Below are 23874 nucleotides of genomic sequence, written 5' to 3'. Positions count from 1 at the left end.
AATACTGCCCTATTCCCTAGGGACCTGACCCACCCTAAATGCTGCCTTGGTTGCCTGTTTAGCTCTACCTGTCCCAGGAACAACAGCTTTTCCCTGACCTCCAGCCTTCTGACAGCCTCATTGGCCTCCAGCCCTGGTACCCACCTCCTTGGAACGGGACCTCCACATCAGGAAGTATAAAGTATGGGGAGCTCAGAAGCAAGGCAGTGTCGCCTCCTGAACTGCTGCTGCCGTCCTCTGGATGTTCTTGCCCAAAGAAGTGGGACTTCCTCCAATGGTGATGGCTACAAAAAAAACTCCAAATTCACCCCATCCCTAGGGACACTGGGCATTTGGCTAATCCCTGTGGGGCCTGTGTTGCTTATGTCCCAGTGTGCTTTGCAGCCAAGTCTAACTGAAGACCAGAACACCTTGGCTCAGCCCATCCCAGCTGCCTCAGGATGGTCAGCCCTCACTGTCCTGCACTACACAATGGAGAGATTCAATATAAGAGAACAAGCTATGCACTTCATGTAGTCCTCTGTTGACAAGAGGATCCAGGTCTTATTCTGATAATAGCAGCACTTCTTTCTTAAACAAGGGCAATCTTGCCACCACACATGATAACCCAAATCAAATTTCTTTCCAGCCAGATGATTTGATTTCAACCTAGGAAGAGGGGGTCGTGTACTTAGTTTTACCTGTTTGTGATATCCTCACTATGTTTACTTTATTAAATAAACAATAAAAACAAGATGTTTGGGAGAGAATAATAGACTTCTATAAACTCACGTTTTAATACAGGACTCTGAGCTTTTCTACATGATAAGATGTGGATTTTCAAAAAATAGAATATATCTCATTTTCAACTCATGGAATGGACTTCAATAGTTTCCCAAGGTCAGGGCTTCCCTGGCGGCGCAGTGGTTGAGAGTCCGCCTGCCAATGCAGGGGACACGGGTTTATGCCCCGGTCCGGAAAGATCCCACAGGCCACAGAGCGGCTGGGCCCATGAGTCATGGCCGCTGAGCCTGCGCGTCCGGAGCCTGTGCTCCGCAACGGGAGAGGCCACAGCGGTGAGAGGCCCGCGTACCTCAAAACAAAAACAAAACAGAAAACAAATAGTTTCCCAAGGTCATAGTGATTGGTTCAAGAATGGGCTACAAGTCACAAGCCAGATAAATGAGACTCTAGTATGGAACTTCATGGATCTAGAAAGGACTCCATTTCTACTGTGTGATAGGCAGAATCTTAAAGATAGCCCCCAAGATTCCTGTACCGTGGTTACTCAATCAAACATGAATTTAGATGCTGCTATGAAGAGATTTTGCAGATATAATTAAAGTCCTAACTCAGGTGACCAAGGACACAGAGATTGCTTGGATGGGCCTGACCCAATCAGGTGAGCCTTTTAAAAGCAGAGTGTTTATTCCAGCTGGCAGAATACAACATCACAGAGATTTGGAGCACAGAAGGATTTGGTGCTGCTGGCTCAAAGGTGAAGGGGCCCATGTGAGAGGGAACGTAGGCAGTATCTAGAAGCTGAGAGCTACCCCCCAGATGCTGACCAACAAGGAAATGGGGTCTACAGTCCTACAACCTCAAGGAAGTAAATTCAGGCAATGGCCTGAATGAGCTTGGACATGGACTCTTCTCTGGAACCTCCAGATAAGAGTCTATCACAGCCAATGCCTTGTTTTCATTTTTGTAAGACCTTGAGCGGAGAATCCAATAGAGTCTACTCAAATTTAGGACCTACACAACTGTGAGCTAATAAATGGGTGTCTGAAGCTCTTAAGCTTTGGGGAATTTGATTCACAGTCATAGAAAACTAATATACACTGGAATTACTAGCTGTAAGAACAGTGTGTCCCTAGAGACGGGTCAACCCAAAGATAAGGTCAATATAGGAAAGCAGAGTCAAAATGGACAGAGATGGCATCTACATGACGAGTCTTTAATCCCTGGATCTAGCCATTTGTGAAGCCTATCCTGATCCTAAAGTTTCAGGCGTTTGAATCAATAAAATCCTGTTATTTATGAAAGCCAGCTTGAATTGACTTTCAGTCACAAGGAAAAAAACCCAGATACTGGAAAAAAAATTCTCAGTCAATTCTGATCTAAGGCCCAACCCTATAGACTGGGTTTGCATTTCAATAGAAAAAGACAGCTGCCTATTCCTACAGAAAGAAATACCATTCAGCCAACTCAGGAGTATCAAGGGCCTGAATAAGCCTCTTGCTAGACCATTTTCTCCATATTAAAACAATTTTGAGGGAGAAACACATCTCAAACAAAACAGTAAGTACCATCTGGAGGTCTGATATGGCTTGATGCCAAAACATATCTATATGCTAAACTATGGATGGTAATAAAAAGACAATCAAATCCTTCACATGGAGACCCACACGTAGACATGTGCACATACACTCAAAAAGGGGCACAATTTGCCTCATTCCATCCGTCATGGGAACCTATGACTAAATTCTACAAGCGCTGGGAAAAGGAAGAAAAACAAAAAATGGTGGAATCAGTGAGTGTTAAAACTGAAAGCAGTCCTAGAGTTAACCTAATTCAAAACCTCAATTTCACAAATGAAAAACTACAAGAAGTTGATGGGATGTTTTATGATATGCAGTCTGGGAGTTGGAGAAAGTAGTAGGAGGACCCAATATGGCATGTTTTCTCAGGGAAGGGGAGATCCATTCATTTTCTTCATACATCTGTTATTTTACTTAAATGAAACTGAAGCCAGAAATGGGATCTACTAGGATGTGGAGAGGGAAAACAGTATTTTTTCTCATTTTATCTTTCAAGCAACTTTTTGAACTATTGACTGCTTACTGATTATATGGACATGGGGAAATGACTAAAACCAAGGATCAAGGTGGATTAGACATTGACGACCTCAAGTCTAGAATATTTTCCAATCAGGATCTATGACACCCCAACAAATAATATCTTCTGATGTTTTACAGAGGCAGATATTTTCCAACCAGGATCCAGGGGACCCCAACAAATAAAATCTCCTGATGTCTTATAGAGGCAGAGTGTGAAAGTTCAACTCAATGCCAGAATGGACACTTAATCAGGTTTTCAGAAACCAACTCCTATAGTATACTCCCAGAGACACCAAAACTCATGGAATGGAGAGGCAAGTCCTATCATGAGACCCAAGGTCAAAAACTAGGAGCTTGAGACTGGCAGAAGAAAAGTTGAGGCTGGCAGGAATGAGATCTATACTCACACCCAGTAGAAGTAAGAAATGAGTTTTTCAGTTCACTGGGAAAGTACTGGGAACACACCCAGAGACAAATGCTCATAGGTAGCTATGTCACATCATGTATCACCTTACTACATAGAAGAGAGCTCGGGTCAAGCACCAGCTCTGGAATCAAATATAGCTGAGCCCCATCTACCTGTGACAGAGCAAGTGGAATTAAGAAGTTTAAAAAGTAGATGTGAAACATGAGATGTGAAATTTGGAGAAAATATAAAGCACATATATAACATCTTAAAATTGCTATAATCGACAATTATAACATTAGGGTCCATAGAAACATCTGGAAAGTATTTGTGGACCATGCTTCTTACAATGCTCAAGAAACTGTTTTTTTTACTTTAGACTTGCAAGTTGGAATGAAAGGAAGAGAGCAGATATGGAACTAGTGGGTTCTTTTTAAAGAACTAGAAGGCTGTGTGTTGGAGGCTGTGGTATATAAATAAAAGGGACAGGGGCTTCCCTGGTGGCGCAGGGGTTAAGAATCCGCCTGCCAATGCAGGGGACACAGGTTCGAGCCCTCGTCTGGGAGGATCCCACATGCCGCAGAGCAATTAAGCCCGTGGGCCACAACTACTGAGCCCACGTGCCTGGAGCCCGTGCTCCACAACAAGAGAAGCCACCGCAACGAGAAGCCCGCACACCGCAACAGAGTAGCCCCCGACCCCGTTGCAACTAGAGAAAGCCCGCGCACAGCAACGAAGACCCAATGCAGCCAAAAAATAAATAAATAAATAATTTTAAAATAAATAAATAAAAGGGGCAAAGAGCCATGAAGATGGGTAACATAACAAAAAATTCTACCTTACATATCCACTTGGAGATGGAAGGAATATTCCTATAAAAAATAAGCTGTACAAAGAGACTGAAAGAGAGTTCATTTTTAAAAAGTACAATTAGTAGCAACTGATCACGAGTCAAAAACTAGAAACAACCATACAATGGGTTACAGCAAGGAGAATGAAAGCTAAAAGTACGTGCCAAACATGTATGAATCTCATAAACATAATACTGAGTAAATGAAACCAGACACAAAAGAGTATATACAGCCCATTTATAAAAAATTCAAAACGAGACAAAACAAATCTACTTAAGTCCAAAGAATAGTTATCCTTATAGGGGAAGAGTGACTGGAAGGAATTAAATAAGGGTGCCTGGATGCTAATAATGTTCTGTTTCTTGATGCTGGTTACACATTTTTTGAGAATTCATCCAGCCATACACTTATGATACGTGCACTTCTCTATATGTATTTTCTATTTGCATTAAAAATATTAAGGTAGTATTTCCCACCTTTATTCCATAAGAGTCTGTTGCCTAAAGCAATGTTATCATGGGGTTATTCCATGAAAGAGTTTGGTGTTCTCTTAAGTTTGCAAAATGCTAGGCAAGACCGAGTTTAATATGTTCCCACTCTATAGGACGTCTCCATCGATGAGTCTGAATGAGTCAACCCTCCCTCCATGGCCTTGGACCATGAGCTGCCCCGGTTCAAGCTTTCCTAAGGTTTCCTCCAGCCCCCAAATCTTAGCCACAACATGATCTGCACATCTGATTTATCCCAATTGCAACAATTCCACTTGAGCACACACTGTTATCAACCAGTCTGGACCAGCATCACCACTTTTTCATGGAAGGGCGCGTATTCACAATATGGTGCTGACTGCTCTTTCAGAGGCCTGTCTCCAATCAGCACTCTTGCACCCATGTAATCCCAGAGCAGTGAACTAGCACATTTCATGTAATTTGCAAGTACAATAGCATGAAGGAATACAGAAAAGCAGATTTTCAAAGAGAGCATTATGCAACTGTAATTTGAGAATGCTCAAGTCATCTTCACATTCTCATGGGGCTGCAGCTCACAAATCAGAGTTTCTCCCAAATACTTAAACCTATCACAACTTGACTCTTACAATCACCTCATTTTTCTAGTCACTTATGTCAAAACAAGTCAGTGCTTCTTTACAACCAGCATTTTGCTTATTCCCAGTGGGGCAAACAGCTGTGCTCACTGATTCAGGCTCTTGCCTTTTTTCTCTCAAACCTTTTTTCACTCTTTTTACCACAGGCAAGATTGCGGAATCTGAAGACTGTCTCCAATGCACAAAGGAATAACAAGCAGGGTTCTGTGTTGTTATCTTTAGGACATTTTCCACAACTTCAGTAATTTATTTAACTGGGTTTAATTAGGCACCTGGTTTACCTTTGGCTACTCATCTATGCCAAGTTCCACAGTAAAAAAGAAAAAGGAAAATCACCTAAGTTCAATTAACTGTCATATTTTTGGAGGTGGAGGAGAGATGGCATCAAATGACAAACAATGATGGGCCTGAAGCCCATCATTTCTCTTCCTGGCATCTGAACATCAAGTCTTTTCATTCTTTTTGCCATGATCTTAGTCAGACATACCACCCACTGCTCCTTAATTATACAATGAGGGCAAGAGAAATTAGAGTATTCCAAACCAATGTCTTAAGCTAAGGCATTCACAACAACAAGGATCCTAATTATATTATACTGATTTCCAATGGGAGAATTAAATTATATATTTCAAAGAAAATCTAGAACAAGTTTATTAACATTGTGATGTCCAGTGCAGTGGGAAACCATTTGCATTGGAAAATGTGGCTTCAATGTCTCAAAGCATACTAGAGGGCCATTTTGCAAATACCAAACTATATCACACTCCATGGAAAAATGGTAAGCATGATCATATTTGAGACTGCAAAGGGCATTAGAAAAAGCAGGGGTTGGGAAGATAAAATAAAATTAAGAGAAAATTTTACATATGTAACTGTCACAGCCATGGTTATATAATCCTGAAGCAAAGTGGAAAGAAGTGTAATGAAATGACTGCTGGACTTGGTTTAGTTCCAAGACATACTGTGCAGTCTTGCAAATTATATTTTAAATGTATTTGCTCCAGAGCAAGGAGAAACAGCACCCAAAGAAGTGCAAGGAAAACACGTTCACTTAAGAGCAAAAACACTTAAAGTTTTAATCAGAATAAATTCATAGTACTAGGAAAAAGAATAATAAATTTCACGATTGGCTAATTCATGTTCATACAACCAGCAATGACTGCACCTACCTCGTTGAGGTCCTGCCGAGTTTCATCCTTTGGCCACAAGGCCGCCCTCTGGTCTATTCTATAAAACACAAAGAAAAAGTATTTCCATTTAAAAGAAACCTTTCAACAATGTATATTTGAAGTTGGCAGCTATAGATCTGACCACACCCCTGTTAGAAACCCTCAGTGGTGTCCCATTGCCTGAAGAACAAAATCCAGACCCCTTATAATGGTCCGCAACACATTACAGTGTCTGAACTCTGCCAGTCTATCACTCTCACCCTTGTCCTCTACCCTCCAGCCTCTCTGGCCTTCAGTTTCTTGAACACACAGTGCTGGCTCCCTGTTCAAATCTTCACACTTGCTTTTCCCCCAGATTTTCACAAAGCTGACTTTGCCCAGCACGGAGCATCAGCTCAGCTCCTATGTCGCCTCCCAAGGAGTCCTTCCGGATCTCTCCAATCAAACTATCCCTCCCCTTCACTCTCTATTGCACTGTCTTTAGATTTTCTTCTTAGCGCTGTCACTACCTAAAGTTATGATGTTTATTTGCATTTCCATGCTAAAATGTAAGCTCCAAGAAATCAGTGATTCTCTCCATCTTCTACACTGCTGAATCCTCAGTACCCAGTGCAAAGTCAGTATTTTTATGACCAAATGTGATCTGATACAGTTGTTACAGAAAGATACCATTTGTTCACTGAAGATAGCTTTTGGAAATTTCATTCTATCACTTACCTAACAAAATAAAAGTTACAGCAATCTCTGAGTAACATGGTAAAGCTAGGTTTTGCCATTTCATAGCTTCCAACAGAAGAAAAAGGACTTAAGGCAAATCTACTCTGAATACATTTTTTTAGGTTAAAAACAAAAAAACCAAAACTCCACTACTGGCAGATGCTCAGCTCCAAATCATGATTCATCAAATGCTATGGTCCAATGGCATCTACACATAACATTCAAGTTTTTCTGCAGCAGTTTGCATGCTATTATATAATAAATACATTAAGTTATAATTATTCTTTTTAAAAGGCCTGCTGTCTTAAGGAATAAAAGCTTTAGTCAGTATTAAGTCATTTATAAAAAGATTTACTTTGGGATATAATTATTTACAGTTATTAGTCTGCTTTGTTTTGAGTCCTGAAAAAAGTATATATGTCCTCTGAATGGTCATCAAGAGGAATGATTTCTGAAAGTAATGATGCACATTTAGAAATGCCATGAGCCTAACTTCTTCAAAGTATTCTTAAGAATGAAAAGTTCTTTCAGTCCATGAGTACTGCTTACTGTGCAAACAACTTACTTCTAATGAGAAATTGAGATGTTAAAACAGAATTGGATGGTCACACTGATGTTGACCATGTCTGCACAAACGTCCCTCCTGGGTGTGAGAGAAGACGAAGGGTCCCAACCACGAGCCCAGGAAGAGGTGGCCCAAGTGAGAAAGTTAGTTAGGGGAAGAAAGCGCTGGCACACCCATCCTCTGCCCGTGAGTTGGCTGGGCCACAAATAGTGACTCCAGGGCTTCAGAAAATACCAAGTAGCTCTTTCCTGCAAAATGGGAGAAACCCTCTTGCGGAGAGGGGTTAACCTGACCTATCCAGTAACATCTAAAGTTCTGAATGGCTCATCATTTCCCTGTAACCTAAAGTGGTTCTCAAATTGTGTTTTTATAGAGTTACAGTAGCACCAGAAAAATGAAAGAATCGTGTTCTCTAATGGCAAGAATATTTACCAGTTTACAGTTTTCAGCCATAAATTTCTCCAGGGCTCTGATGCCAGCAAATGGTAAAACAAATACATGGTAGCAAACATTAATGGAAGAGAGCAGAAATAAGACTTTGTTTAAAATATATAGTATATATTATTGAGATGCAGAGAATAGCTACATGTAATACACTCACATGATCTTCAATGAAAACTACTTGTCATCTCCAGATAAACCTCCAGATCAAGTTTAAGAACTCTGGTCTAAGCATCCAAGATGCTTCAATTTAACAGCGATCTGAATGTCTCCTATGTGACTGGTACAGTGTTGGGGAAATAAGAACCAATGAGCAGACTCAAGGCCTTTAGGAAACTTACAGTCTAGTGGATCCTGAAGCAGAGAATAAAACTAATTAAAACCCAGTCTTGAGGTTCTTTCCATAAATCAAGGAATGAGTGCACAGGAGCTGATATTAGAATGGTGGAGAGGGACTGGGGAAGTAGATACAGATGTAAGAGACACTTTCAAGGAGAAAAACAACAAGAGGTGTTGGGTGTGTATTGAAAGTATGGAATGAAAGAGATGATGTAATGAAAAGTAATCCAAAGTTTTGAGCCTGTGTGACAAGAAAGATGATAGGTGGTTTTTCCAGTGGAGAAAGAAAAATAGGTCATTTGGGAGGGGAGAGCAGGCAGCTGGCATGAGTTTTGATTTAGACATTTGAAGCTTGAACTGAGGATAAAATAGGGAAGTGAAAATACCTGAGCCGGGCTCCCTGTAGCATGGGGCACTCGACAGTGTGTTCCAGAGAGTGAGGGCAGGGATAACAACAGAGACTCACAGCGGTCACAGGTTCTCATCAGTTTTTCACTTGCTGTGTGGCCAGAGCCTGACACACTGCTTGGCACATGTCACATGCTCTCTACACGCCTTTCGGATGGATGAAAAGATGAAGAAACAGAAGGACCCAGACTCAAGAATGACTTCTTGATCTACCACTTACTAGGTGTGTGTACCCACTGGCAAGATATTAACCTCTGTCAGCCTCAGTTTCCTCATCTGTCAAGTGAAGATAATATCAGCTACCGCACAGGATAATTCAGGATGTGAAGGACAGTTCATGAAAAATGTTTATGACTACTATTGGCTGTATTAAAAATAACACATGGATTCTATAATCAAATGTAAAAAATACCATAATAGAATTATAAATGATGATAATTAATGGTATACTTAATTATAATAATTGAAGCCTTGTGAATAAGCTGAAAGAGATAAAAAACTGAGTCATCCTTACTCAGGACCACTGGGCAGGTTTCTGAAATTGGCCAATTAGGGGACAGAAGAAAGAAGGGCTGTGAAGAAAATACAGATGCATCGCTAAGGAGATAAGAGGGCAACCAGAACAGCACTTTGAATAGTGAAGAGAAAGATGTTATAAGAAAAAAGAGTGTCAAGAAGAGCCTAAGAGAAATATACTCAGCCATCAAAAAGAATGAAATAATGCCATTTGCAGCATCATGGATGGACCTAGAGATTATCATACTAAGTGAAGTAAGTCAGAGACAAATATATCACTTATATGTGGAATCTAAAATATGACACAAATGAACTTATCTACGAAACAGAAACAGACTCACAGACATAGAGAACAGACTTGTGGTTGCCAAAGGGAGAGGTGTTGGGGGAGGGAAGGGTTGGGAGTTTGGGATTAGCAGATGCAAACTAGTATATATGGGATGGATAAACAACAAGGTCCTACTGTAGAGCACAAGGAACTATATTCAGTATCCTATGATAAACCATAATGGAAAAAATATGAAAAAGAATATATGTTTAACTGAGTCACTTTGCTGTAGAGCAGAAATGAAACACGACATTGTAAATCAACTATACGTCAGCAGGATAGGAATAAAGACACAGACATAGAGAATGGACTTGAGGATGTGGGGAGGGGGGAAGGATAAGCTGGGACAAAGTGAGAGAGTGACATGGACATAATATACACTGCCAAACATAAAAGAGATAGCTAGTGGGAAGCAGCCGCATAGCACAGGGAGATCAGCTCGGTGCTTTGTGACCACCTAGAGGGGTGGGATAGGGAGGGTGGGAGCGAGGGAGACGCAAGAGGGAGGAGATATGGGGATATATGTATACGTATAGCTGATTCACTTTGTTATACAGCAGAAACTAACACAACAATGTAAAGCAGTTATACTCCAATAAAGATGTTTTTAAAAAACCCACTATACTTCAATAAGATTTTTTTTTTAAAAAAAAAAGAAGAGCCTATCAATTTCAGGTAAATGCCAGGCACTTTACTTACATTATTTCATCTAAGCCTCATGGTAACCACATAAGATTAGCATTATTAGGCCCACGTGACCTAATAGTAAACAGTTAAGGCAATTAGATAATTTTATCCATGAATAAACAAATATTTATTAAACAGCAACTTATGTCAAATATTATTGCAGGTGCTGGCAATAAAGCAGGGAATAAAACAAGTCTCTGCCTCACTGTCATAGAAGCAGAGAGACCATAGAAATAAACCTGGTGCACCAGGTGCTAAATATTATGGAGAAAAAGAAAGCAAGGTAAGGAGAATAGGACGTGCAGGAGGACTGCCCAAGCTCAGGCTGCTAGAAAATCACAGTCATCCGGAGATAATGAGAATGAAAGCAGAGAAATAAAAAGGCCACTGGATCAGAAAAGATAAAGGTCACGGCAGAAGAGGAAACAGAAACAGGAAGCTTCGCACTAGAGAAGTTTAGCAATGAAAAGAGAAGAACCAGAACAGGAGCTAGGTGTTTCAAATTCCCTTCTTCTTAAGATCTTTAAAGGGAGTGTTTGAACCATTTACAATCCTGCCAACTCCAATACAACCCTGCCCTCTAGCCCAGGCCCGGGAAGCAGGAAATTGCAGCCTGGACTCAGCACTGATGGCTCCAATCACCACCGCCCCCAACACCCCCATCACCACCACTGCCACCGTGACGACCACCACCATGACATAATTGAAAACAAAACACTTCTTAACAGAGGAACATAAAACATAATTGTGTGCTGATATTAAACGAGCTTTTTCCTGGACTCTGTGGCTGCAAAACTGTGGCTAGCCCATGGAAGTGCAACTTTTCTAAAACTTGTTGGTGTTCCCACGTTGCTGGAACCCCAAAGCCTGTGCTGAGCCAGCCTGTAGGCTCATCCTGCGGTGACCTTCCCTTGGGAGGTAGAATGGAATTCAAAACAGCAAAGTGAACAAAGCATTAAGATACTTTTCTTGGCCTACAGATAATGTCAAATCCCAGATGTGATAATTTGTGAAGAAGCAGTATTTTAGCATAGGATATTTGATTTATACCAACTTACTATAATTAATTTAGCAGATTAAAATGTTCCCTGTCTCAGTAAAAAGCTTCCCCACCTATCCAATTGCTCATGGAAGATATCTGAGAGTTATCTGACACTCTCTCTCAAGTCCAACAGCCAAGCCATTATCAAGTCCTTCAATTTCTTATCCCAAATCACGTTTAGATCTGTCCTCTCTCCTCCCACCGCCACCTTCGGCCAAGTCGCCATCATGTGTCTCCTGGGCTACCTTCCCGGTCTCTCTGCTTCTCCTCTATCTTCTCCAAACCACTGCCCACACAACAACCTTGTCGCTACCCTTCTGCACGCTTAAAATAAAGATCAAAATTCTTCCAGCATCCTGTGACATGCTGAAGGAGTTACATCTGTCCGCTTCTTCAACCTCAACTCACGTCATTCTCCTCCTCCATGCTCCCTTCCGCCTCAGGCCTTCTATGTGCTGTCCCTGCGCCCCGTAACGCTCTTCCCTCTCCACTTTCTCTCCTAATGAACTCATGTATCCTCTAGACACCAGGTACCAATCAGGTCTCCCTTTCATAGGTCTTACTGTATTCCGATCTTTCACATCTGCCGTGTAGCATGTCTCAGTCCCTAACTGTGTATTTGTCTAATTATCTGATTGTCTCTTTCTCATGATGGCAAGCTCGGTGGGGCAGGGATCATATGAGTCTTGCTCAATGTTTTCTCTCTAGAGCTAAGCCTGGCATTTGGCACATAGTAGGCACTCACATGTTTGCTAATAAAGGATTAGCCCCAGGGTCATGGGCTGCTGTCGATTCCGGGATATTCCTGAATGTGTTTAATGATTAGGATAAGACTCATACTCTCTCCTCCACCTGTGGCCGGACTGGCAGGATGGCATGGCTCTCATTCCCACAAGCAGATGCATTTCTTGCCTGAGGAGACCTGCTACAGTTGAGCAAATGGCTTTCCAACCCACGTTTAGAAAATCTGGGCAGAAAGTAAAAGCAGAGCATCCAACACACTTTTCAGAGTCCTTTATAAAGAACCAGAACCTGAAAGCTAAACAGTGTCTACCATGGGTCACATCTTAAGAGTTCAAGATATTCCACTACCTCAGATGACCCTCTGTATTAGAAAACAACACAGGATACACTACTGTATACCCGGATGACTGTCTGCTGGCTGGACGACTGTTGTTTCCTGAAACTCTTTTGAAAACAAAAGGTATATCCCAAGAGGACAACCCTCGGAGCACAATATTCATTATATACAAACAATCGCTCTATATGCAGACACAGGCAAGATGCCAAGGAATTCCAGTAATATTATTACAAACAGTAACAGCCCTCGATACCAGCAAATATAAAGCTCCTTTCCCTGCAGAGTGTAGGCTCTATTAAAGACATTCTCTTACTGGTTTTTACAAAATTTCTACACTAAACGACTGAGATCAAATACTGGGCAGCCAACTCCAAAGGGAAAGAAACCGAGGCACAGAGTTCAAAATGGCTTTCAAAGAGATGGCTGATGGAAAACAAAACTAGACGTCGAGATCTGACTTTTCCATCCACGGAGCTCCTTGTCCAGGCCAGTGAACTCTCAGAGGCGGACAAGGGTGCTGGGGCTGGAGGTGGAATGCGGAAGCCCAGTAGCGGGGACCCACGCTTGGCTCCCTCCTCTCACGGCACTTTTCTGAAGACTAGAATCAGCCAGTGTTATTAACAACACATTCCTTATTACTCAGCCATAAAAAGGAACAAAACTGGGTCATCTGTAGAGACTTGGATGGACCTAGAGACTGCCATGCAGAGTAAAGGAAGTCAGAAAGAGAGAAACAGGGACTTCGCTGGTGGCGCAGTGGTTAAGAATCCGCCTGCCAAAGCGGGGGACACGGGTTCGAGCCCTGGTCCGGGAAGATCCCACATGTCGCGGAGCAACTAAGCCCGTGCGCTACAACTACTGAAGCACCGGCGTGTAGAGCCCGTGCTCCGCGACAAGAGAAGCCACTGCAGTGAGAAGCCCGCGCACCGCAACGAAGAGTAGCCCCTGCTCGCTGCAACTAGAGAAGGCAAGCGTGCAGCAACGAAGACCCAACGCAGCCATAAGTTAATTAATTAATTTTAAGAAAAGAGAAAAACAAATATTGTATATTAACCCATATATGTGGAATCTAGAAAAATGGTACAGATCATCTTATTTGCAAAGCAGAAATAGAGACACAGACGTAGAGAACAAACATAGGGACACAAAGGGGGAAAGGGGGGATGTGGGATGAACTGGGAGACTGGGAGTGACATATATACACTATTGATACTATGTATGAAATAGATAACTACTGAGAACCTATTCTATAGCTCAGGGCTCCGCGGTGACCTAAATGGGAAGGAACTCCAAAGAGGAGGGGATATATGTATACGGATAGCTGATTCACTTTGCTGTACAGCAGAAACTAACACACTGTAAAGCAACTATACTCCAATAAAAATTAATTTTAAAAAAACAAACAAACAGAGATTCCTGGACCCACACTCACTAGGTCAGGATTTTCTGAGGCTTGGACTGGTAATGTGAAATTAACAAGTACTCCAGGGTATCCCCAACCAGAAAACATCATCCTAAAGGTTCAGGTGCAACCACACGGGAGAAGACCAACGACTGAAGGGCGCAGGTGAGGGACTCCTGGGAGTACGGGAGTGACCTGGGTGTTTCTGGCCTGGCCTCCCGAGGGACACATTCCAGAAGAGGGAAAGGCTAAGTCCCTGGAGACGCTCTGAGAAACTCGAAACACAAGGGAGCCCAGCCACACTGGAATAGGCACCCCTCCTTGGTGGGCTGGAACAGAGCCCAGAAACAGCCAGAACCACACTAATGCCTGGAGAATAACGGAGCAGTGAGTCAGGCCCACAATATCGGGACTGGGAGAGGTAAGAAGGTAGAGTTGGGACAGGTTATCTAGGACAGGAGATCCAGCAGGGGCAGACGTCCCAATAATGCATTTTCATTAATAATGATGATAGCACCACCTGGTTTGCTGAGCAGGACACAAAGCTCTCTGCTTCCATCATCGCACTATTCCACTCACTTAGTACAGAATGATCAGACATCTGCTCCTGGCTCAAGCAATGCTCAGCCCAGGGGGCGGAGTGATCTCAGCAGACGCTTCGTTCCACAGACAGCTCTGTTCACTCGCATTATCCGCCTCAAGCACCTACCAAGTCTCTTCATTTTTCTGCCTCAAGGTTTTTTCAAGTCAGAGCTCAATCCCTTAGCCTGCAAGTGTGGGAGAGTTACCCTGTGCTGGGGGCAATCCGTAGCCAGCGGAACACGGAGGAGAGCGTGTGGATAAACACTGTGATCCCCAGCTTTCAGAGGGATACGTCTGAGGACTTCCTGGGGATCGCAGTGTAATACTGTTATGTAATTGCTTTTTTCCCCACTAGATCATGAACATGTGCCCATGTAAGTAAAGACTCCCATAAAATGTGGTTTTAAATATCTATCACGCAGATTGGCATTTCTTAAGCGGGTGGTATGGTGTGCCCTCTAGGGAGCATTTAGGCAACTGAGGGTTATTTGTGATCTGCACAGACGTTGGGGTGCCCCTGACATGCGTGGGGAAGCCCTACACAACACAGAATTGTTCCACCCCCGCAGAACTTCCAAATGTCCCCTGGGAACGTGAGAGTCACGGGCACTTGCTCTCAGCACAATCTGAACTAGAAAATGACGACGGCTAGTGGATGAAATAGAAGTATCTAGAGTACCCAAGTATGGAGAAGGGGATTGGATTGAACTGTCTCAAGTGTTTCACCCAGAGCCACTATCCTATGATTCCACCATATATAGGAATCCAGCCACGTGACTTTCCATCTAGTTCTCTCAGAGGTATCAATTTTCCATTATATTCCTATCTCCCTCCATGATCAGATAATTGAAAAATTTACATTCTAAGTCTCAGCTGGGTTACCCATTCAAATCCTACACCTAGACAGCTATTACCCTTAAGTACAAACCAAGGAAACTAAAATGGATGTACTTAAGAATAATTTTCAACAATTGTTACTACAGAAATATCTACAGATATAAATCCTAGAACTAACCAAAATATCAAATAATTTGGAATTAGTTAAATCAATGATGGTATATCCATAGAATAGAATATTTCCAGCCATGAATATTTTAGAATATTTTATGATGTTGAAAAATACAGTATTAAGTGGGACAAACAAGTTACACAGAAATATGTCTCTAAGATTTCACATATATGAAGAAAATTGATATATATATATTTCATATATATACATATGTATAAATTACATCAAAAATGTTTTATCTAGCATTGATAAAGGAAAAAATACGGGGGGGGGTGGGAGCTGTGTGTGTCATTATATAGGGGTGTGTGTGTGTGTGTCATAATACATCACAGAACCATTGCGTCATTGGGAAGATGAAGAGTAAGCTGAAGAAGAGCCTATGGTCTCAGGAACATGGCACACTTAAACAGCTAGTCAAAGTTCTCAATTACATTTAAGTTTAAACACACACTGTCTCCTACTATCATTATTGAAATTTCTCTCTCAAATCTATTCCAAGTTAGGCCAAGAAGCTTTCCAAGATATTGAGATGTTAAGGACAAAGTTCTTTGTTCAATCTCCTAGAAATATCATTTCTAACACAGGGCTATAATGACACCAAAGTTTGTAAAACAAGTTTCTTATAGAAAATTGTAGGTTAAAGTATTTGTTATAGAAAATCAAATTTGTTCACCTTAGTTATAAATGAACTCAGCAGCCCTGTGATAATTAAACCATTACTCTATTAGCTTCTGTATAAAGACTGTATGGTCAGAATGCATTCTAGTCTAGCTTTATACTCTGGGGCCTGCTTTAAATAAACAGTACTTCTAACAGATTCAAACCCTAATGAATCAGGAAGTCCCTTTCACACACCATTCTTTTTTATGCCCACATTAAAACAATATCAACAATACAAAAACATATACTACAGAGGTAATATATGAGTGGTACAATTACAAGAAATTTTTATTTCCTTGGAATTTACTGTATTTTCCAATAAAACCATGTTTCACTTATTTTATTATTTTTTAATGAAAGAATGAGTTTCCCTTTTATCTTTATGCTAAATGTTGTCCAGTGAAGGAGCTAACATTTTATCAAGTGATCAAGGGCAGACTCCTTCAGAAAAAAAGAAAAAGAAAAGGAGGAGAAGAGGGCTTCGTTCCCAGAATAATCAAGTGTGGGCTCTTTTGCAATCAGCAGTGTAAGGATTTGGTGTGGGATTTTTTTGTGCTCTACAGCAGGTAGGATGAATTATTTTTATCTGTGACTGCAAGAGCTTGTATTATTAAGCTAAAGTCTTCCTGTGTCTAATCCTTTAAACATCCAGAGTGTTGAGCGTTTTCAGTGTTAGAGCCAGAGGGGGCTTTAGAAATCATCTGACCCAAACTTGTGTTTGGGGAAGGGACTTAGGGATCTCAGTAACGTGACCAAGGTCACCTGATAGACATGAGATAAGACCCTGCATTTCTTTTTTTTTTTTTAATTCATTTTATTGAAGTACAGTTGAGTTACAATGTTGTGTTAATTTCTGCTGTACAGCAAAGTGATTCACTTATATATATGTATCCTTTTGCATATTCTTTTCCACTATGGTTTATCACAGGATAATGAATATAGTTCCGTGTGCTATACAGTAGGACCTTGTTGTTTATCCACCCTATATATCATAGTTTGCATCTGCTAATCCCAAACTCCCTGTCCATTCCTCCCCCCCACCAACCTCCCCCTTGGCAACCACAAGTCTGTTCTCTAGGTCTGTGCGTCTGTTTCTGTTTCATAGGTAGATTCATTTGTGTCATATTTTAGATTCCACATATACATGATATCATATGGTATTTAAGACCCTGCATTTCTTAATTTGAATGGTTTTTTCCACTCCACCAGCTTGCTTCTGCACCCATGCGGGTGAAGGCAGGATGGGGGGATGAGAAGAGCCCTCACTATACAGCTGCCTTCCTATGCAGTATGAGCAAAGAAAGCTATTTTTAGAACCCACTCATTGCCCAACTGCATACCAGGGACTCTCAAAATATTGTCAAGACAAACTAATGTTTTTATCTCTACTATACCCCAACCCCCCATTTAAAAAAAGAAAAAGAAATTCTAAAAGCACTCTAACAAGAACAGCTGACAGCACGCAGAGCTCTTGCTCTGGTACAGCCCAAGAAGGCGGATCTTAAGCTCTTTATTATTAAAACTCTCTGGGCGCCCATTCCCTTACTCATTCTTTCTCTTTTTAGCAGAACCCATTTAGACTCTGCCTACTTCTCAAAAAACATTTGAACAAGAAACAAGTAGCTATTAAAACACACACAAGTTGTCTATCTCAAAAACAAAAGATGAAAGGATTTATCCCCCATGGAAAAGTTGCTGGCAACAAAACTTCCTCTTTCCATAAAGCAACAAAGCTTTTTCTTTTATCTGGAATGTTACAAAAATAGTCAAAGCCATCAAAGGCCATTATCCTTGCTAATACCCCAATCTTCAACCCCCTCTAACTGGGGACTTCCGGATGAAGAGGCTAATGAACTTCTATTCACAAATGTAACCACCAACTTAATTAGTAGCAACACATTGCTATAGGATAGCTCCTGTTTATACAGACGAGGTCTTTAACGACACTAAAAGGCTTAATGCTGTCATAAATTTTAATACAATATTTTAAACACAAGGGAGTTAACCACTCTCAAAAGTAAATTTACTTAGCTGGGTAAGAAATCCCCAACTGCACTGTATTCTCTTACATTCATAAATTCCCCTTTATCATATCTGAGCATTTACAGAACTGGCACTGGCGTTAGCCATAAAAATCAATCAAACTGATGCATATTCATCAACTGACTGCTCTAAACAGATTGAAGGTGCTTATCTTGGTTCTATTACAAGGGAAGTGAGGGCTTAACCAAATCACAGCCTCATTGGGGGGTCAAACTAGAAAATGAGAGGGTTGTATTTAATGATTACTAAGGCTTCATTCTGGCTCTAACTAAATGCAGTTCTATACTTTTATGTGTTTTGAAAAGCTCCAGGTACATACGCTGGAGCTTTTCAAAACACATAGAACTATAGAACTGCATTTAATACGCAGCCTCACCACTCAGATGCACTGAAAATCCAAGTTAAAATGTAAACACATCCGGATATATGTATATGTATAGCTGATTCACTTTGTTATAAAGCAGAAACTAACACACCATTGTAAAGCAATTATACTCCAATAAAGCTGTTTTTAAAAAAAAAATGTAAACACATTATCTTGGAGAAGGAGGCATTAAGCTACTATCAGCCTTCACCTTATTAGGGCTTAGCTCCAGGCAGCTAGAGTCCTAAGGATGAGCAGTTGCTGGGAAGGAAAGGATGGAAGCAGGCCTTTTAAATCAAATGCCTATAGGAGCCAGGCAAAAGCATAAATTAATAAAGAGATCTGGGTAGGAGCTGTGAAAAAACGGAGAGCTGCTCCTAAACTCCAGCTATCTGCTGCCTTGTAGGAATGTACATCCTGGGTTATCCCATTTTCAGATTTTTCAAAACAATGTAAAAAAGGCATAAAGACTAATATTTAAACACTGAATCAAAATATTTTTACAACAGTCTACAAGTCAAATATACCTCCACACTAGATACATGTGCAGGACACTGAGTTTGAGATCTCTAATGTGGGGCACTACACTGCCAAGGAATATAACAGAAACATGAGGGGAGCTGGTAAATAGAAGGAAGGGTGCAAAGACACAGGACAGAGTGGGCTACATCAATATCTGAGGTTGGCTCTGTTGAAGGAATTCAGAAGAGCAAGCAAACTTGGAGGCAGGAAGAGATTAAGACAGTGAGTCTAAACCTTTTGGGGGATCATGGATAGCATAGGAAACTCTGATAAATGCTTTAGAGATTTTTCCCTGGAAAAATAAACATATGTAGTAGGCAGAATAATTGGCCCACGAAGATGTCTATGTGCTTATTCCTTGTCCCCCTCCCCTTGTTACCTTACATGACAAAAGGGATTCTGCTGATGTGATTAAGCTAAGGACCTTGAGATGGAGAGATTACAGTGGGGTGTCTGAGTGGACCCAATCTAATCACTCGAATCCTTAAAATCAGAACAATTTTCCTGCCCTTGGTTGTAAGAAAAGAACAAACCTGACCCCACATTGAATCTGTTCCTTTAGCTCTAACCCTTGTGCTCTGTTGGCTGTGCTTAGTCATGTTGGCTCTGCACCTTTGTAAAAAAAAAAAAAAAAATGTTGCCCATAACCTGAAATATTCATGGTAGCCCATTCTCAAGGCTCTCTGACATTTAAAGGTTTAACACTTTTCCATTCATACAGAGATTAAAAGTTGCAGAACAGAGAATAACCTCTGTCTTGTTGGAGGTTTATGGGAACACTGTGATCAGACCTACGTGGATAACTGCAAGAGCAAAGGATTCTGGCACCGAGAAGTGTGCAGCAACCAGCCACATCCTCTCCCCTTTTAGTACAAAAGAAGCCTGAATTCTAACTCAGGGAAGATGGTTCTTGGGGACAAGAGTCCACCTTCTTCTCAGTTTGCTGGCTTTCCAAATAAAGTCACTCTTCCTTTGCCCCAACACCTCATTCTCAATTTAGCCGCCTCTCATGAGACAAAGCAGTAGGAGCTTGGACTCGGTAATATGGTCAGAAGGAAACATATGGAAGAATGCTAAGAGAGATGCAACGTTGCTAGCTTTGAATATGGAGGAAAAGACCATAAGCCAAGCAATGTACACAGCACCTGGAAACTGGAAAAGGCAAGGAAATATATCCACTCTCCCCTCGAATCTCCAGAAAGGAATGTAGGCCTGCTGACGCCTTTCTTTTACCCCAGTGAGACCCATGGTTGGTCATCTATCCTACAGAAGCATAAGATTATAAATTTGGGTGTGTGTTTTATTTATTTATTTATTTATTTATTTATTTATTTTGGCAGTACACGGGCCTCTCACTGTTGTGGCCTCTCCTGTTGCGGAGCACAGGCTCCGGACACGCAGGCTCAGCAGCTGTAGCTCACGGGCCCAGCCGCTCCGTGGCATGTGGGATCCTCCCGGACCGGGGCACGAACCCGCATCCCCCGCATGGGCAGGTGGACTCTCAACCACTGCGCCGCCAGGGAAGCCCATATTGTGTTGTTTTAAGTCACAGGTTTGTGGTCATTTGTTACAGTAGCAACAGAAAACCAATGTAGTATACAGACACTCAAACTTGGGCAAAAACATTCATAGACCTCCCTAAAGCGCATTTAGACACACAGATAAACGTCCCATGCACTAGGAAAAGCTCAACAACATGCTCTCTGAGCTGAAGGTATGAAACTATTTCTCTTCGGCACACATGAGATCAATACCACCCCACGACAACAAGCAGCTCCAAAACCTCACTTCTGCAAGGCTGGATTCATTCTCTGAACACTAACTACCCTTTTGAGTCTCACCCAAACCACATGTGACCCCTTGACAGCTCCTTGCTGTAGAAAGATCTTTCCTTCCTTTCTCAAAGTGTTCATTATGATAAAAACATGCTCCTTCCCAGCCCCCCTCCCCAAGAAGGTGGTGTTTTACACCTGCTGAGAATTAGCCTGGCTTCTTCCCTCACTTTGAGCCAGACTTAGGTCTGGAGTGTTCTATCACAGTCCTCATGTCTCTATCAAGATTTTATTGGACACAATGTGCCTGCACCGGGCCATTTGCTGGCTTTAAAATGGAAGTGCAATGTTATCAGGAATGCGAGCTACCTGACTCAAAGTTGTTTTTCGCCTCAGCTCTCATTCCATCAGTTCATCAAATTTCACAATCCCTGTAATATTTAGAGTTTTCTTTTTAAGTTCCATTAGAATGATCCTAGGTGACGCCACCATGGCTGTGACAAACAAAACTCTGTCGTTTAAAGGTTACCATCCTGACCTAAGTACTCAACCTAATATACCAGACGTAACTGGCCTCACAACTCCTGATCTACAACTTAACACCAAACTCTGTGACTGTCAACTCTGGAGCCCAGGCAATTCTGGAAAGCTGCTAGCTCAGAAAGTTAGATCCTGTCAAAGTAGAACATGGAGGCTAGAAAGGAAAAAGAAGAAGAGAACAACAAGGCATTGGGGGTCCTATGGAGGTTTGCTAAAGCATAGAGGAAGACAGGCCGGATCTGTTTTGGAGGAGACAAGCCTGACTCAATGAGGAAGGCTGCCCAGTGACCATGTATTCGGTTCCTTCTCCTGACATGCAGAAGAGGTCTAGGAACAGCCTAAAATGTTACACAAACTTTTCTGTGTACGTGCATCTCTTTTCTTCTGAGGAAAAGTGCCATAGATCTGAGAATCTGAATGAACTATAACTCCCCACCCCCAAGTGTAGGAGTTGCTGCTCTGTATGTTTCCTCATGAGGACTTTTCTAACTCAATACACTTAGCTCTCCCTAGTCATATGTAAATGATCCCCAGAGCAGAATCCCATTAAATTTCTGACCTGCCCTCTGATAACAGTAATATTACCACTTACCTTGTCCACTGCAGATGGGAAATAGAGTGGTTTTAAGTATACCAAATATCAAGCGTCTTTGAGAAGGTAGATTGCTAATGTCATTTTCCCCTATCAGCCTCTGTGGAGTATCCAGCCCAAAGGGCACCATGCACTTCATATGTAAGCATGAAGGATTTCGTCTTGTTTTTTGTGTTTGTTTTTTTCTGTCTTTTTTATGATTTTGAAATATGCATGGGAATATAGTTGGCCTTATTCTTGCTGAGAGAAGCAGTCACCAGTCTGGTGGGGGAGACAGGGTCACTGCCTAATTGATTCTAGTCAACCTAAAACAGCTTTGTTATAGTAAGGCCTCCAATAGGAAGCTGAGTGTCCCAATGAGCTGAGAAATGACAGGGCTGAGTCTTACCCGAACTGAGGTCAAGTAAGAATAAACAGACAAGAGACGGCAACCAGCGAGGAGGTGAGAAAAGGTGTTGAAGGATCCAACTGGATAATGGATCACCTTACTTTTGGGGTCTCCATCAACCCTTTGGGGCTCTCTGATTCTAAATTTAGTATGATGAAGATTTTAAAGCACAATTTCACTATATATAAAATAGATAACTAATTAGGACCTACTGTATGGCACAGGGAACTCTACTCAATACTCTGTAATGTATATGGGAGAAGAAGCTAAAAAGGAGTGGATATACGTATATGTATTTCACTTTGCTGTACAGCAGAAACGAATGCAACATTTTAAATCGACTATACTCCGATAAAAAATTTTTTAAAAGCACAGTTTCATAGCACCGCCAATCTTGTCTGTCGTTGCTAATTCATTTAGACTCTGCTGCCTTAGAAAAAAATTGGCAAAGTCATGCCCAGAAGCATAGCCCTCCCTTTCCACTGAGTGAGAGCTATGATTACACTGTACACAAGATCCTACAAAGACAGCTGACACAACCAGCAAGCAGTTGAATTCTTTCTTCTGTTTATTTCCAGAAGAGACTGTCCATAGACAGCTGCAAGGCCAGGCTCCCATCTGAATGCCATGCCAACCTTGCTTCGGAGAGCCTCCCACACACGTTCTTGCCCTGACCCAGGGCCGTCTCTAGCAGGTCCGGGAGACCAGAGGGGTCAGCCCCAGGGCCACTTCAGGGCTTAGAGACACCACCCGGATCAGCACAGGAGCCACGGCTGCTATGCCGTAATCAGACATTTGTAGGTTCAAATTCTGGCTCAGCCTTTTTTACCTGTACAATATCAGTCAAGTGCCTTGACGTCTCAGCCTCAAGTTCCTTCTCTATAAAATGGGTCTAGGAGTACCCACTCTGCGGGGAAGGGGTGAGGGCTAAATGACAGAATATGCGAAAAGCAATTGGCCTGACTTCTACACTGTCATCACCAATTACCATTATCACAGAAGAAAACCCAGTCCTCTCTAGCGGGGAATGAAAGAGGACGAAATGAAATCAGCTTTTCTCTCTCTCAGGGCAGGAGAATCTCCGCTCCTCTCTGAGCCTTAGGGCCGATTATCTTCAAACTGAAGGCAGAGAAAGTAGGTTATTTACATTTCTCTTAGACTCAATGATTCTCCTTCTAGGCCCCTTTAAGGAGGTTCTCTGACTTCAAGGGATGCCAACGGAAGTCAGAAAGCCTTGCCTCTTGTGCAGGGGTAGCAAGCACAGGTGTTAGCGTTTCTGGGAAAGGAACCCAAGGCCCAGTGCAACTTCTGACAACAAAGGGCCCACCTTCGTTGAGCTCTCACGGTTTCTTGGCACCTGAAGGTGTGGTTCTGTGGACTCTCCTGAGCTGGCGTTCCTGTTCTCCCCCGACACTCTGCCTGGCTGTGTACCACATGCTCTGTCTCCTGCAAGAAAAACAGGAAAAGTAGATGAACTGTCAGCAGCCATCAGGTCCACAGTGTTCTCCGGCGGGGTGTGGGTCACA

General features: G+C 42.0%; 1 protein-coding gene across 9 annotated transcripts in view; it reads right to left on the bottom strand.

Moving 5' to 3' along the window:
* FAM13C (family with sequence similarity 13 member C) overlaps nt 1-23874 on the bottom strand; it is a 124663-nt gene that overhangs the window by 46453 nt on the left and 54336 nt on the right. For all 9 annotated transcript variants that reach the window (XM_059055048.2, XM_067025617.1, XM_067025615.1 and 6 more), the window contains 2 exons: nt 23676-23794; nt 6351-6408 (listed from right to left, as the gene is read on the bottom strand). In XM_059055048.2, coding sequence (XP_058911031.1) covers nt 6351-6408; nt 23676-23794 — 177 coding nt within the window. The remainder of the gene's footprint in view (nt 1-6350; nt 6409-23675; nt 23795-23874) is intronic.

This window comes from Kogia breviceps, chromosome 2 (genome assembly GCF_026419965.1).
Source record: "Kogia breviceps isolate mKogBre1 chromosome 2, mKogBre1 haplotype 1, whole genome shotgun sequence".
In the NCBI taxonomy this organism is placed as follows: Eukaryota; Metazoa; Chordata; class Mammalia; order Artiodactyla; family Physeteridae; genus Kogia; species Kogia breviceps.
Note: the sequence above shows the minus strand (reverse complement) of the source record. Positions and strands in the feature narration are given on the sequence as shown.